This window comes from Nannobrachium achirus (genome assembly GCF_963921795.1).
Source record: "Nannobrachium achirus genome assembly, chromosome: 16".
Lineage (NCBI taxonomy): Eukaryota > Metazoa > Chordata > Actinopteri > Myctophiformes > Myctophidae > Nannobrachium > Nannobrachium achirus.
The window spans coordinates 44,374,191-44,397,678 of record NC_137823.1 but is presented as its reverse complement, the minus strand read 5'-3'; the positions used below and the strand labels follow the sequence as shown (position 1 = coordinate 44,397,678).

General features: G+C 41.0%; 1 protein-coding gene across 2 annotated transcripts; it reads right to left on the bottom strand.

Moving 5' to 3' along the window:
• On the bottom strand, positions 1–23,254 carry esr1 (estrogen receptor 1; the record flags this gene model as incomplete). Of its 2 annotated transcripts, XM_080744036.1 has the most annotated exons (10): positions 1–1,952; positions 4,338–4,521; positions 6,636–6,769; positions 9,733–9,871; positions 11,834–11,987; positions 12,758–12,963; positions 14,715–14,831; positions 16,949–17,202; positions 21,896–22,333; positions 23,107–23,254. In XM_080744036.1, 9 exons carry the CDS (start codon positions 22,201–22,203, stop codon positions 1,679–1,681), a joined length of 1,770 nt encoding a protein of 589 aa, XP_080600162.1. In that variant the 3' UTR covers positions 1–1,678. The 2 variants fall into 2 exon arrangements, with proteins under 2 accessions (XP_080600162.1, XP_080600161.1); XM_080744035.1 differs by lacking the exon at positions 23,107–23,254 and having other exon boundaries at positions 21,896–22,344.
• Between the last annotated feature and the right edge of the window lie 234 nt (positions 23,255–23,488).

Sequence of the window (23,488 nt, the reverse complement as noted above, 5' to 3'; positions counted from 1 at the left end):
TTTGACAAAACCTGCAACATATTTTATTATCAATGCTCCAAGCTTTGGCTCTGTAACTAATTTACAGTAGGTAGTCAGAATTCACCTCTGTCATACTGTGCGCATTTCCAGTAAGGCACCTGACATTTGATGGCATTGGCAGTTGCGTTGGCAGTTTAAACACATTATTATTATTATACAATCATAGTTTACACTAGTCAGCATGATTTGCACTGTAGTGAACACAATGCCCATAGCCCCTTGACCCGAGAAGTGCAATTTAGAGAAGGCACCACTTATAATCCCAGAAACAAACAAACAGACACACTACATAAAGACTCCTATATGACAAAAAAGATAAATTAGCTGCTCTCAATTTAGAAACACTGAAGCTGACATGAAAGAATACACAGTATATTAACACCTGCTGTTTTGGAAACGATAAGCTGTACTGTGAAGATATGAAAGACCAACACATCATAAGTCACAAAATGCAGGATTAAAGAAAGGCTGCAATGGAGCTTAGTTAGACTGTAGTGAATTAAGGCCGTCTAAAAGAATGCCATTGTTGAATATACCATTGTCTCAGTTAGCTAAAACTGTGACACTCACTTAAATTACAGTCATCAAATATGAAATGAATTTGTGTACAACGTTAATTTTTCAGCCAATACAACACCCTCGGGGCCTGTGCAACACTCGATTCATTAAAGGTGATACACCATGCATTTAAAAAGTATTTATGTCATATTGTTTATGTCCCAAAAAACAGCTTGTTTTGAGAACCCGTGGGATGCTTTTAACCTCCACCTTCCCAAAACCAGAGAAAGACACAACGGTCTGAAATGGGACTTTGTGAGGATAGAAGGTGCTAGTGGGACCCCAAAAAAGGTTTTAAAATAGGAAAAGTTAATTTTCATGGTGTATCACCTTTAAGAATGACGTTTGACATTTCTACTACACAGGAAAGTCAGTGTTAATTTATCCATTTGTAAACTCTTGAGTGAGTATGTACAAATCCTCAAAGCGTTGTTTGTACACGCTCAGTGTTAAATGAACACACAGGATTATACTGTGTGTATTCAGGGGCGTCACAAGGGGGGGGAATAGTGGGACTGCGTTACTAGGGCCCAAGGTTGAGAGGGGGCCTTACTTATTTTATACGTTAACTATTGAAAAATAGCAGATATACAAGCTCACATCGCGGCACCGAGTGCCGCGCTGTAAGCTTGTAAATCTGCTATTTTTGAAAAGTTGTGAAGATGTGTGCAAATCTTATGAATATATGTATTTTTAAGGGAACATTTGTAACTCAAATTTAGCTTCTGGGGGTCCCTGGAACTAAATATTTTGAGATGGGGTCAGTGGCCAAATATATATCATTTTGGGGGTCCTTCACATGAAAAAGTTTGAGGATCATAGGGAAACATAGGTTTTTCAAAAAACCCTAGAAGGATTTGCACAAATTTTCATGATTCTTTCAAAAATAGCAGATCTACAAGCTTGCAATGAGCTTGTATATCTGCTATTTTTCAATAGTCAAAGCACAAAATAACACGTAATAATGTGTTCCCAGTCTAAATGGGTTGAACCCCCTCCCCCTATCAAGAACATTCATGGTGGGCCCGCAGTGAATCCTTGTACCCAGGGGCCAGAATTTGGTGTGACACCCCTGCACGTCTTGGCTTTTGCCACCGTCTCACTGAATGGGGCTGCAGCCAGGACGGGGAACCCCATATTGGAGTACACCTGGGCCAGACGCTCTGCTCTGGGTTTCAGGGTTGCCTCGGTTGGATACCGTACTGGGGCTGCTGCTGGTACCGGGAGGGGACTCTCTCTCGGCCGGTTCCCAGGAATGGGTCACTCTGATTGGGTGGTGGAGACGATGGGCATCCAGCATCTCAAGGAGCAGGTCATACAGAGGCACTTTGTTCTTGCACTTCATGCTGTAAAGGTGCTCCATGCCTTTGTTACTGCAGTGAGGAGGACAGCGAGAGGGGATTTATTGACTCATACAATACAATAAACACCCCCTTTTGTTGGCAACAAAAGGGGGTGGGGACCATAAAGCAGGGTCTTCAACAGGGGGTCCGGGACCCCTAGGGGGTCCTCAGAGTTACTACAGGGGGTCCTCCAAATCTTCCGATCCGTTTTATATTAACAACTTGAAACCTAGTGCCATATTCTGAGAACTGTACAAGCTCACAACGCCTCGCGCTGCAAGGTGTTATGAGCTTGTAGATCGACTATTTTCGGCAAAGAGGTTTGGTGTAGAGGGCGGAAAGAGCAGACTAAGTACAGAGTAAAAGGTCAAATCTATTAGGTAATGACGGCATCTATGAAAAGGCGGTCCCTGCTTCATCTCTCTCAACTAAGGGGTCCTTGGCCTGAAAACGTTGAAGACCCCTGCCATAAAGAATGGACAAAAGAAGATTTGTCTACAAGCTAACCGTCTTCTCAAAAATCTTCAACCTCATCTGCAACCTTCTCACTAATTCTTAGATGAACCCAGGAATTGCTGTATTTCCATTATTAACACACAGAAATGTATGGAAGCATAATATCTAATCTCTATGTTGCTTTTTCCTCTTTTACCTGACCCATGACTGGTGCTCCTTCAGTGATTTACTCTTATCTCCAACAGGCCAATGTCAATTTCCAGAGTTGCTCTTTCAGCCTGTCGATGCAGACTAAACATCCTGCCTTGGGATTAAGTTAGACCTAGCATGCCAGCTTTAAGTCACACTGTTGATTTCCCACCATACCGCAAACCCCTGGACCAGTCTAAGAATAGAGCCACGGTTATCAAAAAAGGTTCTTTTAACTTGGCTAACTGGAACATTTCATACATCCACAAAGCGTTATTCATACTCCCATGACGGTTAGTATTAGGCTAGAAACCTGAAACCTGTCAAAGGATTCCTAAAACACAATCAAATCAAGCATGAAATGAATTTTCACACTCTCTGAGTTAAATTAACACTCACAAGTGTTGTGTGAAGTTGCGTGAAAATAAACTTAAAGTTATACTATGTAACTTTTTTTATAAAACATATCTTAAAATTGTCCTAACTATTAAATCGCTAAAGTTTTAGAACACCCACTCCGTTAATTTCAGCCCCAAAAGCCTTTTCTTTATATGTTTTCTACATAGCTGTGACAGGGGCTGTATTTCCCGGCAAAATGATGTCATCTCCCACATGATACACTACCGGCCAATCACAGCGCGGATCATACACCACCGGCCAATCACAGCGAGTCTTGCTGTCTCTAAAGGAAGTAGCTTCCCTCAGCAACTGTGTTTACATTGGTGAAGGAATCTTGCCTGCTACTCCCTCAATCCTGGTCTAAAAATGACAGGAGACGGCTCTACGGATGCGTATCGGCGAGGCGGAGGTGCTCCGTTCCGGTGGTCCGCGGCGACTCCGGCCGAAAAAAGCAATACCGCTACTGACCACTAGTTGAGCAGCTTCCACAGTACAGCTTTAAATGATAAGTCTGATTTTATACCTTGATGACCTTGCAGGCTTATGCAAAGGCTAAAATGCCAGGTCATTGTTGACCTGGCATCCTATAGTGTGGATCGTTTCAATGTAGAGATTATTGATGATTCTTGGTTTACCCATGATCCTAGATTACTATTTCTATGCATTTGATTTATTACCTTGTGTTGTCCTTGCTTACTGTAAATCACTCTGGATGAAGAGCGTGAGCATGTTACATACAGTATTTACCTCTTTCTAATGTTAACATTATTTACAATGGCTCCAAGTCCATTGGCCAAGACCCCAAATGTTGTGGGCAAAAATTCTAATTGTGATTGCTTTTATTGCAATACATCGCTAGATTGTGTTTTTATGACAGACCTTGCTGACTGGTAACTTATTGTGTTTTCACCTCGTACTGCTGTCATTCAAAAAAACAGGAAAGCACCTTCCCTGGAAATCCATTTTTATTTCATTATATCATCTACCGGGGGTGTGTCTGCAATACTGGCAACCCATAGATCATTTTAATAAGCTTCTATATCATGTTTGAAGTAATGTATCTAATACACAGTGGTACTTTATTGATAGATTTTCAGATTTGAATCATTGTAATGTATTTCTCAATGAACACATTCCCTGCCAAATAAAGCCCTACTTCATCATACAAAATTGTCACACTAAAATAGTGAAAATAGCAGATCTACAAGCTCACAACGCCTCGTGATGCTAGGCGTTGTGTGGACCGTGTGTCAAACTTGTAGATCGTCAGATATATACTGTAGATATAGGCAAGGTTTTGCACACTCAAATGGTGACGTCTGGCCCACACGGACTGTTCCAGATACGAGGGTGGGGACAGTTCTTCCTCACCTCATGTGCCTTATGTGGGAGAGCAAGAGAAGCAGCTGAGCCTGTCGCCTCGACTGCTGCTGAACCGAGTATCCCGACTGGCCAATGTGATGGATCAGAGCATCGGTGATGGTGTCCAGCATGCCTTGCACAACCGAGCTGTTATGGAGGGGCGTCATTGTGCCTGTGCAGAAGGAGAAGGCACCTGAAAGAGAGAGAGAGCGCAAGAAAGAGAGAGAGAGAGAGAGAGAGGGAGAGAGAGAGAGAGAGAGAGAGAGAGAAAGAAAGAGTACTGAAATGGCACGAGAAGAAAAACTCACGTCTAACAGTATACTGTACAAAACCCCTCTGTTCTGAAAAGGAGCAGCTGGGTCAATTTCTGCCACGCGCTGCACAATTTAGTCATTATGGCTATAACAGCGCGTAATTGATCCAGGAGCAGCACACATATACAGTATACACTGAAACATGCGCACACACACTCCCTTCAGACACACATACACATCCGATCCAGAGACAAGTATCACCTGCAATACTCTTGGGTTGTTCATGCTACGAGACATGATGAATTTCATCTCATAGGATTATAACTACAGAGATCCATTTTAGGCAATCAGAGGAGAGCATCCGAAATGTAATTCCTTGTGCTTGGGGAGAATGGTGCATGTCTAGTGTAGACATGATATCTGACATGATTAGAATTGTTTGAAGGCACAACAAGTGTGTTGAATCAAGTGTTATGTTCTTTGGGTCAGGGCTGATAAGATACACAGTTAACCCACCTGTAACTCTGAGAGTGTACGAATGTAATCACATGGAACCTTACGGATCACACGGTAGCATTTGGTTACATTCGTACACTGGCAGAGTTAAACAACACTGAGGATTTGACTGTGTGTGCAGACATGAATGAAAGTACATTTAAGCGAGCAGAGTTCCTATTAACGTAGTTAGGGTTGCCCACACAGTAATCAAGTGCACAACAGGCCACTGCATGTGTCAGTGTCATCCTGGCGGCATTTCTGTCCTTTTCCATTACTCATGTCGAATGCCTTTAACCCGTTTAAAACGCGTACACAATTTGTGTATCATTATTTTATGCTTTAACTATTGAAAAATAGCAGATATACAAGCTCACAGCACGGCACCGAGTGCCTCGCTGCGAGCTTGTAGATCTGCTATTTTTGAAAAATCGTGAAAATTAGAATTTTGACCCGATTCAAAGTGTCTTTTGAATCCTTCTAAGGTTTTTTTGAAAAACCTAAGCTGGCCAGCCATTGTCAAAGAAAAGGTCTGTTTCACTTAAATGGAGCTCAGTCAGTCTGTTCTTGAGAGACTACTATGTCAGTGGTTCTCAAACCTTTTCATGTGAAGGACCCCCAAAATGATATTTATTTGGCCACGGACTCCCATTCAACATATTTAGTTCCAGGGACCACCCAGAAGCAAAATTTGAGTTACAAACGTTCGCTTTGAAAATACATTATATTCAAAGATTTGCACACATTTTCATGACTTTTTCGAAAATATCAGATCTACAAGCTTGCAGCGCGGCACTCGGTGCCGCGCTGTGAGCTTGTATATCTGATATTTTTCACTGGTTAAAGCATTCAATAATTCTAGGCCTAAATGGGTTAATCTCCAAGATTAACTATGACCGTCTCCGCTGTCTCAAGTTGCCACGGTTACAGTTATTGGGTTTACTGACGCTACGGGCCATTTGAGAACACTCTCTTCGGCTAATGTACTTCTGTGGCATTCGGAAGCACACTCCTGTGGGCGTATAGTCTGACACACGGTCCATTATTTTTACAAGGGAACAGAAGCAAAAATGATAACAACGTGACATGCATACGACAGATATCAAACTAAAGGAGCGATGGTTTAGAATTAGATAAGGTCTTCGTGTATAATGTGGATCCAAGTCATATTGCCATTGTGAAGTTTAAGTCAACTGTCCATGACATGGGAACCCCTGGTTTAATGTGTCTGTTTAATAAGTAAATAAAGTGTTGGATCATAAATTATTTGGGGAAATGAATACCTTTCAATAACAGTGACAGAGTGTCATATTGTGTAATATTGGATCCAAATGTTTTGCCCTAGCCCCAAATAGCAAAAATGCTGACAATAATTGTCAGGTCGAAAGCGATAAAAATGGCACAATAATCTTATAAATAGGTGTTTAACTAAACAAATTAATTTGTTTGCACAATTGTTCTTTGACACACACATCTATGCTTGCCTGTGCGTGTGCACACACACACACACACATACACACACACACACACACACACACACACTCTTTGCGTAACTCACCAGCATTGAGCAGGATGATGGCTTTGAGACAGACAAACTCCTCAGCCCTCAATTTGAGCATACGAAAGCGTGAAACAGTGGCCAATAGCATGTCAAATATTTCAGCCATGCCCTCCACGCAGTCCCCTTCACTCCTGTATCCAATAAACAAAACAAAATCAGCGTAAAAAACACAAGTTAGTAAGAGCTAGACTGCAAAATCATCTTTGACCACATGAACCCTTCCTCTATATGCCATGTCATAATCATTCAAGATTCAGTGAAAATAGAGATTTGGTGTAAAGGGAAAATTTAGCCACGGACCATGATGACTTGAGATTTAGCCTCTCAGACCCAAACCGTAGAATATTTTGATATTGTTGGATAAGATCTTACCCACAATTCCATTATAGTATTGATGTTGGTGCCATAGGAGAGATAGAACTGGCAAAAGTTGAACAAAATAACACTTCTTCTACATTCTCTAGTTGTGTAGACTTCGTGTAAATTAAGTAATACAGATGTTTAACAATAATTTAACTTTTGAGAGTGTAAAATGAAATGGGTCCATTTGGTTTCAATTCACACTCTCAAGAGTTAAAGATCTATAAGAGTCCATTTGGTTACCAAATCTCCATTTAGCTGGGGACCACCTGGAACCTCATCAAGGACCACTGGTGGTCCCCAGACCACTGGTTGAAAACCACTGCTCTATTGGGTAGCCCTACTTTACACTTTGTCGTACGTAGTCACCAGGCATAAATATCTGATCTAGAAGATATGTAAGTTGCAACCTTAGATCTGCTATTTTCACCACCTTCCATTTTTGAGAATTTCTGAAACCTTTGGGGGAAAAAATGCAATAAATCCATAGGTTTAAAGCAGGCCCTCTTTGGAAGAAGGATGAAAATAATAATAATAATAACAAAAATAACAGAAATAATAATAATAATGGAGCTGGATGTCAGCGTGATTTAAACATGATGGGAGGAGATGGATAATATCCGCTAGGTTGAGGCTCCAGATGAGGCCAGACAGCACAGAGCAGACAGAAGTCGTCAACCCCTCACGCTCAGCATTTTAGCCATCATCATGTCCAATTCAGGAGGACACTCACATGGAGCACATTTTTACAGGTAATATTCCCTCATACGCCTCTGGATCAAATGGGTCCATTACGCTCATCAGAGAGTAAAAGCACTGTCTATCCGTTGGTCTTGCGCTCTCCCATTGTCTCTTTTCTCACAGTGCTGTCTTTCTTTCTGTCTGTCAGTCTGTCTGTCTCTCACACCCTCTCTGTCTGCTCTCTTTCTCTGGTTATGGTGGTTTGGCGTGTTTACTTTGAATTGGGGGGAAGAACAGGCTCTGCCTGCAAAACAACCACGTCTCCCCGGATCTCTCTTCTCTTATCCGCAGTTCTCTGTCTCTCTCTGTCTCTGTCTCTCTTTCTGTGCTTGCCTCCCTTTTCTCTGTCTCTCCAGCGTCTCCATCCTTCCACGCATTTGAGTTTTTGATTAAAGATTTTGATTAAAGTCTCCGCCAAGGTTGCCTGCTCAGCAGTATAAAGCTGAGGGGGTATTTCAGGGCTAGAGAGTGGCTCCTCTCATCTCCATGTGAAACACATCATTACTCTATGATAGCCATTTACAAAAGGAACAAATGAGGTGCAAAATGGAAAATCTACAATGCCAATTTATCAATCTGAAGATGAGTGTGTGTGTGTGTGTGTGTATGTGTGTCTGGGGGGAGGGGGGGGGGGGGGTGAACGGGCAGAGAGTGCATGTGTACAACCCTAATAACACGTGTACATACAGGTGTGTGACATGCAGAGGTATGGTGGGCGTATAGACGAGTTTCTTGTTTACAAACATTAAGACTAAATGCACAGGTGACTGTATCATGTAATCAATTCCGTCCAATCCCCAAACCTGTTGTTTTGGGGAGCGCTGGTTTCATTGGCTAATTTTGGTACCGACCTGCGCACGCATCTAGTTCTTATCAGTGTAACGTAGACCAGAAACGGGTCCATAGGCTATTCACAGCAGCCATTTTGGTGAGAAGTTGGGTCTCTTCTCACTTCCTTCACAGATGTTACCAATAATACTAATGAAGGTGCTGTTCTGGTCAAACAGAGTCAGATATGCTGATATTGTCCATGTTGGCTCACTTGAAACACTCTGCTACACCAGTCAGTCTCAAAGTGTGGTCCAGAGACACTCATGGTTCCTTGGGAGTTCCAAATGACCCCTTAAGGGTTCCATTTGGTTCCATTTGTACACTCTCAGAGTTATGGGGGTCCTTGAAATAAAGGAGAATGGCTGAGTTACATGAAATGGTACAGAGCCTTCATTAGTATAATTTAAACACTTTAAACACCTTTAAAGGAAGTGAGAAGAGGCCCAACTTCTCTCCAATATGGCAGCTGTGCTGTGCTGTGTTTTTTTCTGACATTCTCTACTGCATAGCTGTGTCCTATCCGTCTGTCATTCAATGTTATATGATGAGATACATAAAGGTTTCCTGTGTAAATAAGCCAAAAAGCTTACTAGGATCTCCTTTTAGTTGACCTTGTACCAGTGAACTGTACTGTCATGAAACTGTACTTTTTCCTATGAAATCTTCTGATAAAGTCTTCAATCAATCAAAAAGTGCATATCGTCACTGTCGGGCAGAAACCTTGTATCTCCAAGTTTCAAATTTGTACGTTTTTTTCGCGAAGTAAAGCCTTACTTCATCAGACAAGGCCGTCGCACAAAAGTAGTGAAAACAGATCGGCTGTTTTCACTAGTTTAGTTCATTTTTTTAAATGATAAAAATGAACGGTTTTGGACATACAAGGTTTCCACCCGACAACGACGATATGGTGCTGTTAAGTATGACATCATTTTGTAGGCAGAGGACAATTTCTGCCCCCAGTTTCCGTGAATCTTTTTACTATTTTTACTATTTACACATTTTTCTTCTCTTTGTTGTTGAAAGGAAAGTGTTAGAATTATACTTTAGTCGTTATACTTTAGTCGTTGTTTTTTGAAATAGCGAGGGACAGAAAATGCTCTGGGGGCAGATTCTCCTCTGCCTACAAAATGATGTCACAGCTTAAAAGCCCCATAGCCTATACCTGTCCAGGATGAGGTCCTGGGCGAAGATGAGCTTTCCAGGCGACTGCATGGACCTCCAGACCAGGCCGATCATCAGCACCTCCAGCCAGGAGCTCTCCAGCAGCTGCACCTGGTCGTGAAGAGAGAGCGCCAGGAAACCTGAAAAGAGACACACGGGAACGCATTATTACACATCGTTACTTTAACCATTATTTTATGCTTTAACTATTAAAAAATAGCAGATATACAAGCTCACAGCTGCGAGATTGCAGATCTGCCATTTTTGCCAAGTCTTCAAACATTTTTGACACGATTCTATAAGTGTCTTCTAAATCCTTCTGAGGCTTTAGGTGCCACGCTGAAAGCTTGTATATCTGCTATCTTTTAATAGTTAAAAGCATAAAATAATGGTTAAAGTGGTTAAAATCTAGTGTGACACGGATGCAGGTCTAAATGGGTTAATTCAAAGGAGCTTTATTGGCATGAGAAAACACAGGTTTACATTGCCAAAGCAAGTGTGAAAATATAATAAACAGTTGAAAATGGGGAACGTATATATAGTTGGAGGGGGTATAGCATTGTGTAAACAGAGCTATAAGTCACATATGGGTATTTTTATACATATTTATACAGGGTATAAAGCGTTTTGAAAAAAATAGCAGAAATCTTTTGCAGTCGCTTTGGAACCAATAACAGCATTCGTTGTATTCCATTCGCTTTCCTTTATCGCCTTCTTTTATCGCAACTGTTCACATATCTTGCTGCTGTGTTTACACACACACACACACACACACACACACACACACACACACACACACACACACACACACACACAGTTTTTTACGTTTACATATAAGCAAGCAACAACACAACAGCTCAAAATCTGTAGCAAACACTTCAAGTGCCAAATAGAGGACAGATACAACTGACTGGCTCAAAGATAAAAGATTGATGCATGCTGTAGTCATTGTACTAACTTTGCTAGCTGTTCTGGCAGTTCCATCTGCAAACCTTGTTGCTAGCATAAAGTGCCTTATCTCTGGCACTCAGCTGTCTCAATTCATATTTAATTACCACCATTTGCCTCTCGTTGTGGCCATCTCCACCCCGGGTTGGACCTCTCGCAATTAAAACGATGTGCCTTTAGGGTTTTATTGACACATATGGTCCCAAATTAGAATTTACTCACTCAGCGGGCTTGAGTGACGTGTATATTTGTGAGTGAAGGTGCTTGTACAGGCAGATTGTGCTACATTTATGCTCTATGGGGTGCCTGCAAATTGGACAAACAACCCTTTTAAAGGTGATGACTGTAATTACCACCCCAGAATGCAACAGTGTGTGTGTGTGTGTGTGTGTGTGTGTGTGTGTGTGTGTGTGTGTGTGTGTGTGTGTGTGTGTGTGTGTGTGTGCGCGCGCGTGTGCGTGTGTGCACTGCAGCAGCCAAGATCTTGCATCACCTGAGCTTTTGCCCAAGCAATCAGCCAAGGACACCTGTACACCCACGACAGTCACTGTGCACTGCAGACAGAAATAGCTCATACGCCAATCAAGTTTGATGACGACACATAACAGTGCTCATCTCAAATGATATACGGAGCAAGGTTATTTTCCATTACATTTTTATTTTGTTTTTACTTTTTGTTTTCAATATCAGGTAAGTTTTCATTGGGTTTTTGTAGTTTTTAAAAGTTTGGTTTGTACTTTGTAGTAATATGGATAGTCAGGGGCAAGATTCAACAAGATCAGAAATATAGCAAAATTTGCAGATCTACAAGCTCACAACACGCTGTGAGCTTGTAGATTTAATATTGTCGCTATTTTGGAAGATTTCTGAGAAGGTTTCTGCATTCATGATTTGAGGCATTTTATTCCAAGCGGACCAATCCTGCAAACTTTGGAAGCCAATGTTAGTCAATTATGATGGAATCCGAAATATCAGACAGAACCTAGCAGATTTAAGGCTAGCTTCACTCTTTCTGGTATAATTCTCCTAACAAGTGACTCGTCACAAGCAAGGCAGGTTATTCTGATGCCTTTGACACAACAGAGTTACATTGTGAGTGTGATATTGTTCATTACTGTTAATAATGACGATTGATTTGACAGTGTGTGTCTCACCTGGCACCTTCTTGGCCCAGGCGATCATGTGGACCAGCTCCTTGTCCGCCATGCTGGTGAGCAGCGTCATCATGGTGACCTCTGTGTAGGGTCGGCTGACCTTCTGGCGGGAGCACAGCGCCGGGGGCTCTGCACCCTGCAGCAGGAGGAGCACCTATAGCGGGACGGGGGCGAGCAAGGAGGAGTTAAAACCTGGGGTGGAAAAAGTCCAGAATTCAAAATTTACTTGATAAAAGTACAAAAGTGTTGACATCAAAATGTATTTAAAGTACCAAAAGTAGAAAGTACTCAACATTAGCAACATTGTGGTGATGACTTTTGCTGCTTTCACAAAGTACAAAGAGATTTTTGATTGATTGATTACCAGTGGTGGTTCATCCATAGAGGGGGCAAGTGTGCCGCACCACCTCTCCACCTCCCCCAAACCCATATCTTCCTTGAATAAACGTGGCATTCTTTATATATTTTAAATGATTTAAACCAACAAAGAAATTATTATATGGTTAATGACTAGTGACTGAAATGTATAGCTTCCATTAAATGTAGACAAAACCACTCTACGTTGTCTAAACGTAATGCTTTGGGCGCAGACATTTTTACCATTCACTCACAATGTTAAGTTTCGTGCAAATGCAGTTCACTCTTCAATGCAAGTGAATGGAGCTTCCTTGGGCACAGATTTCCAGCGACCAGAGCATAGATATATACGTACAGTACACATAGAACTGCACTGACTGCTGCTGCTCATTCCAACTGATGAGCTTCCCTTCCTCCTTCTATGCCTGTTATGTCTATAGTGAGTTATGCCCTTTAGGGTGAGGTCGCTTGTCGCCCTTAGGCTTCTTACTGATTATTATTATGAACAAAATGGCATCTATGTCAGTCTCATTGTGTCTTTGTGTCTTAGTGTTTTTGCGTTGGCACCTGGTCAGGGGCCATGAGGATTTCTGAAGCTCTTCCCCCTCTTCCTTCTCCCTCTGCTCTTCCTCTTGGGCTGTTGTGTCTCCTCTCATCCAGAAGGGGCGCCGCTCTGTCCTCCACCTGCACTATAGAGGGCTTTTCTCTCTCAACAACAGTGCCACTCCGCCGCTTGTCACGTCGCATACGACCCACGCGGTCTTTCCGCATACCTTCAATGTGGTGATAAGACATTCACCAACAAAAGATATATATCGTCACTGTGGGTTGGAAACCTTGTATGTCCAAAACTGTTACTTTTCAGAAAATGGAAAACCACATACACACGTTCAGTTTCATTTTCAGAATTTAAAAACATAATAGTGAAAATAGCTGATCTACAAGCTCACAACGCATCGCACTGCGACGTGTTGTGAGCTTGTAGGTTGGCTATTTTTGCTACTGTTGTGTGACACTCTTGTATGACAAAGTAGGTTCATTTACGAAAGAACACTGTTGAAATGTGGAGATTAGATACGAGGTTTCCGTTGGACAGCAACGATATGCATATTAGAGACAAGAGACATAAGTGTGAGCACACAGGCATAGTAAAAATCCACATGAACCACACTAATACAACTACTTATCAGGCCTCCACTGTAACCCCCCGACAAATAACTTTGCATCCTGTCCTTGCCGTGGTATTCAAAAGTGTATTTTTGATGGCTGTGTGATTTAAGAGGTATGAAAAACAAAAGATTGGGTGTGGGCTAATCGGTCGTTGAACTCCAGGAAACCCACTTCAAGGCCACGTTAAAGTTATGGCACGTTTTCATTAAGTGTCAAGCTTATCTGAATTCAGCAACCCACTCACACTTCAGTAAGCAGGACTACAATAATGGCAGCATGCTCCATAGATGGCAATTGAACACGAGCAAATGAGGAAATCTGTGATCATCCAACTATTCTATAGAGATAATTATTTGTTTAAAAAAAAAAAAAAAAAGGATTGTGCTAATGAGATAAGAGCCCAGGAATGAAAACATCTAAAGATTAAACTAAATAATGAAGATAACAAAAACAATTCATATTAGAAACTATAATAATTGGACGTTAGGAACCAAAAAGCTGCTTGTTAAAGTCAATGTCAAGAGGACAGAACGTCTGCATCGATGGATGAGGCAAATTAAATGAAGAAATGCAAGGCTGGTCTGAAAGATATGGCAATGAACAATTTTCTTGACTGGAGCTGAATGCATTCAAGTGTGTGTGGGTGTGAGTTTGTGTAAAAATAATTAAAGAGCATTATTTATTTATTTTCCTTCAGCAGATCGACAACGCATTGCGATGTCATGCTTTTTGAGCTTGTATGTAGATCATCTATTTTCGTGCGACTTTGTTTATTGTTTAATTATATAGTTGATTAGTTATTTATTTTTTACGTTGACTCGATATGTAAATATACAGATGTATATATTAGGGCTGGGATGCGATTCAATATTTTAATCTAATTAATTACAGGCTCTGTGATTAATTAATCGCAATTAATCGCATTTTAATCGCACATCGATATTTGACCTGAGAAGCATTTTTTTTCAAGTAAAACACATTTTGTTGTACGAGTGAATCAACAAGTGAGTTTTTTAAATCTAAATTTCGCATCCACTGGGCCAAGCAAAGCGCTCTGATCGGCTACTTCTCCATTTGCATTTGTTGTCTCTTCTTGGTTGGTGCATCGCTATGATCGGTATGCCCGAAACTGAAGGTTCTGTGGTGCAAAAACTAAGTGCGATTAAAATGAGTAAATTTTTTTAATCGCGTTAATTTTCTGTAATTAATTAATCGCAATTAATCAGTTAAAGTCCCAGCCTTAGTATATATATTTTAAAAAAATGCTATTATTTGAAAAAAGGAATAAACGGAAGAAAAAACAAATAATCGCCAAGAAAACAATGGATAGTTGCAGCCCTACAGTACTACCCACCTCCTTTCATCATGCCCACTTCGTAGCACTTCCTAAGACGACACGCCTGGCAGCTCTTCCTTCGGTTTCTGTCAATAGTGCACTGATTGGTCGCTGGGCACATATAGTCATTGTGACCTAAATAGGGTGTGGAGGAAAAAAGCATTATTAAGTGTGCCACTTCAGCTCTCTGAGTAGAATTATGTAATGTAGTACGCAGGAACTGTCTTATCAATTCATTAGGTTAATTAAGGTTCATTATCAATGAACCCTTTACAAAAAAAAACATTGTATCTGTGCATGATCATTACCACAGAGACCATTGCGACTGTGACTAGTCTTTTGATGGACAAATCCCATATTTCACAACACATTTCAGAGCATTGCAACATGACTAAGCATATGAAGCTTTTATGTACAAAATAATGTTCCATGGGTCCACACCATGTTCTTTGAAAGGTACTATACAATACAAAATATAACAATTAAATGACATAAGGACAGGTGAAAAACTAGAAGTATATGCTCAATCCTCATCAACATTATCACAAAACATTTCACACTGTAATCCAACATATCTTTTTGGTTGATCGAAAAAGGCATAGGCTGAAGCTCAAAGCTTATTTATGCCTATTCTGTTGATTTAACAGTTTCAGTTAAAAAGTTCATAGTGATTGATTGATTGATTGATTGAAGACTTTTTAGAAGTTTGCATAGGAAAAGGTACAGTTTCATGACAGTACAATTCAGTGAATACTCAAAGATATTCCATATATTCAAGACTTTACTTATACACCCTGGCACACACAATTGACGATTTTATACACCCATATACACATTCAAATACATATGCATACATACTGTATTCAAGCACCAACACTGATACATCATATCATACCCCTCAATCCATCAATTAACTAGTTATTACATAGATCATTATCATTTTTTACCAAGCAGACAACACTCCCATATATAGCCTACAGAATTATTATTATCATATATATACACAATATAATACAATATATAATAATATCAGTTACATGCTATTTAATTCGTATAATTATATACTGTATAAGATTTTTATTTTCCTTAAATCCTTCAATTGTCATTTCTGTATTTCTCAAAAAATAATTCTCAGATTTGAACACTGCATAATGGCTGCGGAACACTGTTTGCTGAAATGCAGGTAGTGATTTTTCCTTATTCTACATCCCTTTGCTTTCCTACGCTTTATCGGTCTTCATGAACTGATAATTGAATACACGTATTGTTGAGTAGTACACCGCTGTTCCTACACCCTATTTAAACACAGCTGCTTCTTCCCAGACCCTATTTAAACCACCTGCTTCTGAAGCCAATTAACAAAATAATGGCTTTAGAAGCTGTCTTGGTTGGAACCCAGTGAGAGTTCACAATCCGTGTCATCATGACCCCCCACGCTGGAATAAAGGTTTACAGCATTTAATTAAGTGTGAGATGAGAATCCTATCTTCTAAATGATGTTCCTACTGCATCTTAAAAAATTACTTTTTGTCAGGGATATTTTTTATCTCAGCCAATAATTTGATGACCAGCAGTGGTTCCCTATGGAGACACAAAGAGCCTGCTTTGTTATATGGAGACACAAAGAGTCCCTCAAATTATTGTCTATAGGAATACGACAAAAACAAAACAATATATCCATGAATTCAAGCCTCCATGGGGTGAGTAATCTATAGAAAACGTCAATTTTTTGTATCATGCTGCCTGTATTTTTAGGACAGATACATGCAGTGTAATCCTGTGTTGGTGAGTTGTTGGATCTCCGCTGTGATGTGAGAGACTAAACTGCATCATCTCCATTACTGACGATGGAACAGCAGGTCAACAAGTAACTAAAACTAAAATAACTGGCCACGGTGGCACAAGTTTATATACAGCACATGAGGGGAATCAACGATGAAGTACCATGGTTAATGGCCAGCTGTGATCTCGGTTCATATTTTTCATTTACAGTATACTTGGTCTTCATATTGAGACCCATCTGTGTGAGCTTAATGCAATTGAAAATGAAATGCATTTTGCTGTCTATTAACCCATTCTACAATCCTATTAGGCAGATACTTTTTAATAAGGTTAATCCAAATTATGAATTTGTGTGGTTGGATGACTCAGAGAAGCTGAAACGACTCTTTCAACATGATTTTTTTTCTCTTTTGCTTTGTTTATATGCATGTTTATGAATTTGTTATTTTATAAGAGAGGGCTTTGCCTACCTTGGATGCTCCTCTTGAAGAAGGCTTTACAGCCCTCACAGGACCAGACGCCATAGTGGTATCCAGAGGCATAGTCACTGCAGACAGCACAGTAGCGTGTCTCTTTGACCATCTCAAATGCCACCACCCCCGACCCTGAGCCTGCTCCTGGCCCTGGCACTGAACCCACAACACTGTAGGACTCCGGATCATCCGTGGAGCCACAGGCTTCCCCCCTTGATGCAGGTTGATGACTGGATCCTGGGACAATGGGCCTGACACAGTGGATCACACTGTAAATCATTTCACACAATACCGTTTCTCATGGTGGTGTCTAATAACAACATGGATCTTGGACATAATGTATGACATTATAGTCATAGTTATGTGGGGTTATGACCCACATAATTATTAATAAAGTGGTCAGGGGCCTATAATATGTACATAAGATAACCCCTTTTTGATTCCTGGGGGAAATTCAGCACCGATAAGCATCAAACACAGGAAGGTCGACCAATCCTCGCTAGCACAACTCCCACATTGAACTCAACTACAATCAGAATCAGTGACATCACTGATGACATCACTGGAGTGGATTGTGTATCCAGGATTGAACTCAACTGGTTGCCCTACTGGTAACCACATAGTTCCTTGAAGGACTTCCTGATAAACTGTTACATAAACTGTTATTGTTATTACTTGCGCAAGCAGAGCGTGCATGTACCGTTTTCGGTTTGGTATGTATGTAGGTGACAGCGATTTTTGAAGACCATAGCCCTGGAATGGCTGGGTATGTATGTATTTATGTATGTAGGTGTCACCTACAGCCATACCTCCAGCTTTCCTGGTGATTATGTCAGCAGAGTTTGGTATATAAGAGCGCTCTCTGTAATGTCTTCATTAACGGGCAAAGACATTAGGGACATGAGGCCAGCAGCGCACACCTTGTGGCGTGCTCTGCTTGCACACAAGTAGGCCATGTGTGGCCTGCTTGAGCATAAGGAGCAAGTTGGCACCTCGACAGAATTCAGTTCTAGTTATTAGTGTGGTTGGACAGGGCAACACACTGTAGTCCTGGGGAAACTTTATTAATTCTTCTTCTTCTAGAACTTTTTTGTGAATCAATTGGGAATCAATGGGAGGTGTGAATCAATAGGGAATCAATGGGAGGGGTGAATCAATAGGGAATCAATGGGAGAGGTGTTAGCTCGAGTATTGGTCAAGCTTCACATGACAGTTAGCATGCTAAAGAATATAGTCACGGCAACCACACTTGCAATTTCCAATTGCATCTTTTTAGTTATTATTAGTGTGGTAGCTATAGGCAACACACTATTGTTTTCGGTCCAAGAATGTTTTGCCAGAAAAGTGAACCTGCTTTTTGTAAACTTTTGACTGATGTTATCCGGAATGTAAGGCTGGATAACTTGGACAATATAATGTCCAATCAGACAGGATTGGTCATGCTTCACTTGACATGCTTCACATGTCATCACTATATACTCAATATCACATCAATGACTGCCACAAAGTTTATTTTACTCCAGGGTTTTACACCAGGGTCAAGCTTTGCAGGACGCTTGATGAAATTAACTCATATAAATAGTACCCCTCACTTCACACTAGGTGTAAAAAAGTATCCGGACTCCTAAGTGTGGCCTACATCTGGCCTACATTCTGATACAAATGGCTCAAAGTTTGTTGTCACATCACGTATGTCCCGCCTCATCCCAAATTAGCCAAATTTAGCAGGACGCTTAAAGGGGAGAATCACCCATTTACAATATTGAACTATGTCAACCTCTTAAGCCCCAGGGGGGTCCAGGGGAAAAATCCGCCTAAAATGTATGCCCAAATTGGAACAGTTGTGGACACAAAACTACAATGATTGTGGTTACTCTTGACTCACCAAATGTCAGCTAACCCCTGAAAATGCACAAATGCAGTGTAAAACATCACATTTCTCTTACCAAATTGTCCTGCTGTCATCATTTACGTCGTCTCAAAGTGTTGTTCGATGTTGTATTCCTTTGCACAAACTTATGCAGAGGCAGCAGAGCATATCAGACACGTAGGCTTGCAGTTGAACTCAATAATGGATTGATATCAAAATATAAAATATGATGTGGTGACATGTGTTATGCATGATGACACAGATTACATGTGTTAAAGATTTGTACTTTTGTAATGTTGTTCCCTAGCGCTGGACCATCAGTAGAGCACTAGAGCAAGCAAGGTGTAAAATGCATCCATTTTATTTAGATTATTTACAGGCCAGGGTTTATTGCCAGGGTTTCAAATAAATGACAAAGGCTTGAAAAATAATATACTGTATACTAGTCCATACCCGGGGATGTGCGCTCTCACTTGCAGACTTTGAGTTATGTTAACTTTGGGAGAGGAGTCTGGCACTGTAATGATTGATCACAGCTGGTGAGAGAGAGTGGGGGAGAGAGTTGTTAAGAGTGGAGATCGTAGCTGATGTGAATAGCATTAAAGGAGTAGTTCACCCCCAAAATGACTTTTTTTCTATTGATTACTCTACCCATGGAGACTTGAATTCATGATATGTTTTAGTTTTTGTCGCATTCCTAAACCAATAATTTGATTATAATGAATGATTCCGGTAGGGGACCCAAAGTGTCTTTAGGTCCCCTACCCGAATCAATGGGGACTTTATTGGCTTAGGGGCTTAATTGGCTTAGGAATGTGACAAAAAAAATGTCCATGAATTCAAGTCTCCATGGGTTGAGTAATCAATAGAAAAAAGTCATTTTGGGGGTGAACTACTTCTTTAAGGTGTATGTCTGGCATGAAGATATGAAGATGATATCCAAAGCTCCCTCTCAACATGGGTGCAGATAAAGTTCTTTCTCTGCACTGTGTATTCTGGTTCAAATAAATATCCCTGTGTAGTGTTCCTCCATAGAATGCTCGGACTTTGGTGTGTTTACGGACTTGTATTGTTGATAGAGAAAGAAGGCTTGGGGACACCCTGGGGCCTGCCAATCATCACAAAGCTCACATGCCCACACTTTGCAGAAAACACCCTTTTTTTTGCAAAGCCACGCCCCTTTTCGCAGGCTAGTATAAAGATTAAATGAAGGGCACAGCTTTTTTTTCTGAAGGAAACGGCTCAAAATCGGCAAGGGATTATTAGACTGCAGTGTTACCACAGTCAAAAAGCGGTCCCTCAGTCCAAGTAGAGTTGAAATCGACAAGCTTTCTTTTCCTGGACAGCATTTTAAATCACAGCACTGGTAGCTCTTCTCCTCAGCTTTCATGTGAATGGTGATACTTTGCCTACCTGCAGCTCTATTCATATGCTGTGAATGACAACGTAAGAGAGGCCATGTTCAACTAGTATGCTAACTCTTCCCCACATGATTTTGGGGGGGTCCCCTGATAACAGTGAAATGACAATTTAACTTGTAAGACCTTTTTAATACCGACAAATAGGCCATTACTGGAAAGACCATTATTGCATCAAAAGTAATCAACAAACTACATTATAAAAACTGGTCAAACATTGGCCAAATTGTCAAATAATATATAAGAAAGAGGCTTTTTTTAAATAGCCGATAAACTCACAATGCGAGGTGTTATGAGCTTGCAGATCTGCAATTTTCACAATATTTATCTGTGGAACCAAGTAAACGAAATGTAATGCCTCGACTCCTACAATTCCAAGTGCTTGTCAGGATGTTCAAATATGATTATTTTGGGGGTTTCTCTCTACAATGTAGAAAGAAACAATTAAAAACACAATACAATGTACAATGTCTGTGTCTGTGTCTGTATCTGTGTCTGTGTGTGTGTGTGTGTGTGTGTGTGTGTGTGTGTGGTGTCAACTGGCCATCACCAGTATCTGGATAAGTATGTACAATCTATCAACAGTGAATATGATGAGCATAATTATGCAAAGTCTATCGACAATGAATTAGTTAATCATTCATTAAGAGTGAATACAGGTAAATAACCTATGAGCAAATTAGTGACTGGCGATGGAACATTTGATGCAAATAGTTTTCACCGGAAGACCAATAACCCAATTATTATTATTATTAACACACACACACACGCACACGCACACACACACACACACACACACACACACACACACACACACACACACACACACAGAATTAATTGGGTTTTTGAGAGTGGCAGAGAAGAGGAATATTTTCCACCCAAGTCAGAAAACAAGCTGTTTGCGTGTGCTTCTGTTGTTCTTTTCTCATGGTCCTTATCAAAGTCCTTAATCACTGGTATTAGAACCTGGCCAGCCTTGATCCTTTCATTAAGATAATGGTAATATTTTGTAACCCAAGATAAAAACTAAATAAAGGAATGTTATGTATGTATATCTACAATGTATAATATACAATACTTGTTATAGCAATGTGAGGAATAAGAGTTTACTAAATAGGTACTAAGTAGTTTAAATATCGATGGTGGAAAAATGTATATTGTTAATACATACAGTAAGGCTGTATTGTGTATTAGGCTAAGTATACAGTATGTATAATCATATTACATACCATACTACAAAAGGTATATATCATTTTAAATTAGCTTTTTGTCCTTGTGATTCAAAGTATTTACTTATATATTGACAATATGAGGGAGAAAACAGAATCACAGAAACCCTTTGTGAAGCTACTTTATCATTGACAACCAGAAATATTTTGTCTGGGGCATTTACATAATAAACAACAAAACACTGTGCACAAGACTGACTAAACAACTCATCTTGATTTCTGGCGGTGGCATCTATTACCATTCAGCAGAGACTTAATGAATGGGGTCAGAATAACTTTCCCTTCTACTCCTACAGCACATCATTTCTACATTTAGAAATGATTTATAAGTCGTCGGCACAAGAACTCCTGCTCACTTTCAAACTGAAATGTAATTTTTGGGTCTTCTCCTGTCGACACAAAGTAACAGAAGAACATACAAACTCACCTATAAATGGGTGTGGAGGTGGTCTCCAAATAGTAGGGCTGGCTAATCAGCCCTGGGTTGCCGGGTGGGTGCAGAAAGGGGCTGAGCTGGGGGCTGGAGGGCACGAACACAAGTGGACTGGAGGGCCCACTCCCCAGGGACTGCAGGCTGCCGTCCGAGGGCGGTCCGTGGGCATCCAGGGGGGCAGAGAAGTAGCCAGTGGTGGAGTGGCCGTAGAGCAGGGCAGCCGGGGCAGCGTAGTCATACGCCCCTTCCAGGAAGTCCACGACGGCAGCCCCTCCCGGCCCCCGGCTCTCCTCGGGGTACATGTCGCTGAGGGGGGCGCGGGGCTGCGGCGAGAGTCTCGGCGGGGAAGGGGTCTCCAGTGCTGAAGCAGATGGGTTGGTCCGGAGCCGGAGCACTGGTCCGCGAGGCTGCCTGCACTGCACCGGGCTCTGCCTGGGCAACATCACAGCACGACAGCTCTGATAAGCTGCATGGTTTACACTGGCTCACCCAGTCGTGGGAGGGGGGAGAAGGAGAGAGGAGTGCTGCTCTCTCCCCTGTCTATTTCTCACTATCTCACTGCTTTTTCTCTCACCTTCCCCTGTGTTTGTCTACCCATAGCTAATATCTAGCTGTATAGTTGAAGGTGAGGGAGAAGGGTCCGGCATTCACTCAAGTCTCTGACGTCTATGCCTTTCTGATAAGTGATTTTCCTAAATTACCCCTGCTTAAAAGGAAAAAAAGAAAAACATCTAAAAGGACTCCTCCCAGCTTGCATATAGACCTTTTTTAGGAGCAGAGCTTTTCCTCTATTTTTTGATTTCCTCTATCACACACAAACTGGTGTGGGAGGAAAGCAAGGCAGAGTCCGAAAAGGAGAGCAAGATACAGACCATATACTTTGATTCCTGTCTTCTGTAAAGAAACTAAATAGCTTTCTGTTCTTTATTTTCCACAAAAACACATTTAGTGGCCACAGCTGGTATGCAGACAGTAAGGTTGAAAGCCCCTCTATGAATACGTATGATTCATTTAGCTGATAGTTAGCACACTACAGGAATAATTAATGACCAGCCCAAGTCCTGGTAGCCAGACTTATCGAATACACCTGAGACTTTAACACAAATCAAATCACTGGGTAAATGAGAAAGATTAAGACCGTTTTCAAACTCCAAAGGGGCCTTGCAGAATAAGACAAATCCTGCTCAAAGTGATTCCACACTCACCTATTACAGATCAATCATCTTGATTTTGTGTTGTGTCTTTTAAGCGTTGCGGTCGCTGGGTGATATCGGAGAGAAGATTTATCTCTCTAATGTCTCTGCTTACCAGTCTCCCTGCCTTTTGCCTCTGACTCACAGGCATCTAGCTTGGCTAGTTCAACACAATGGGAACAAGCGATAGGTTTGAAGAAAAAAAGAAAGAAAAAAAGGATAAACAAATTAAAGATGCTGCCAAATCGATAGTGATGGTGCATTTCAGTGCCAGGTCACCATAACACAGCAAACAGAACATCAGGTCAGCCCTCACTCCAATAGCCAATATTACACAATGCCAATTTCAGATAAGACAGATTAATCAGACATTAAATGACTCACATTTAATTTA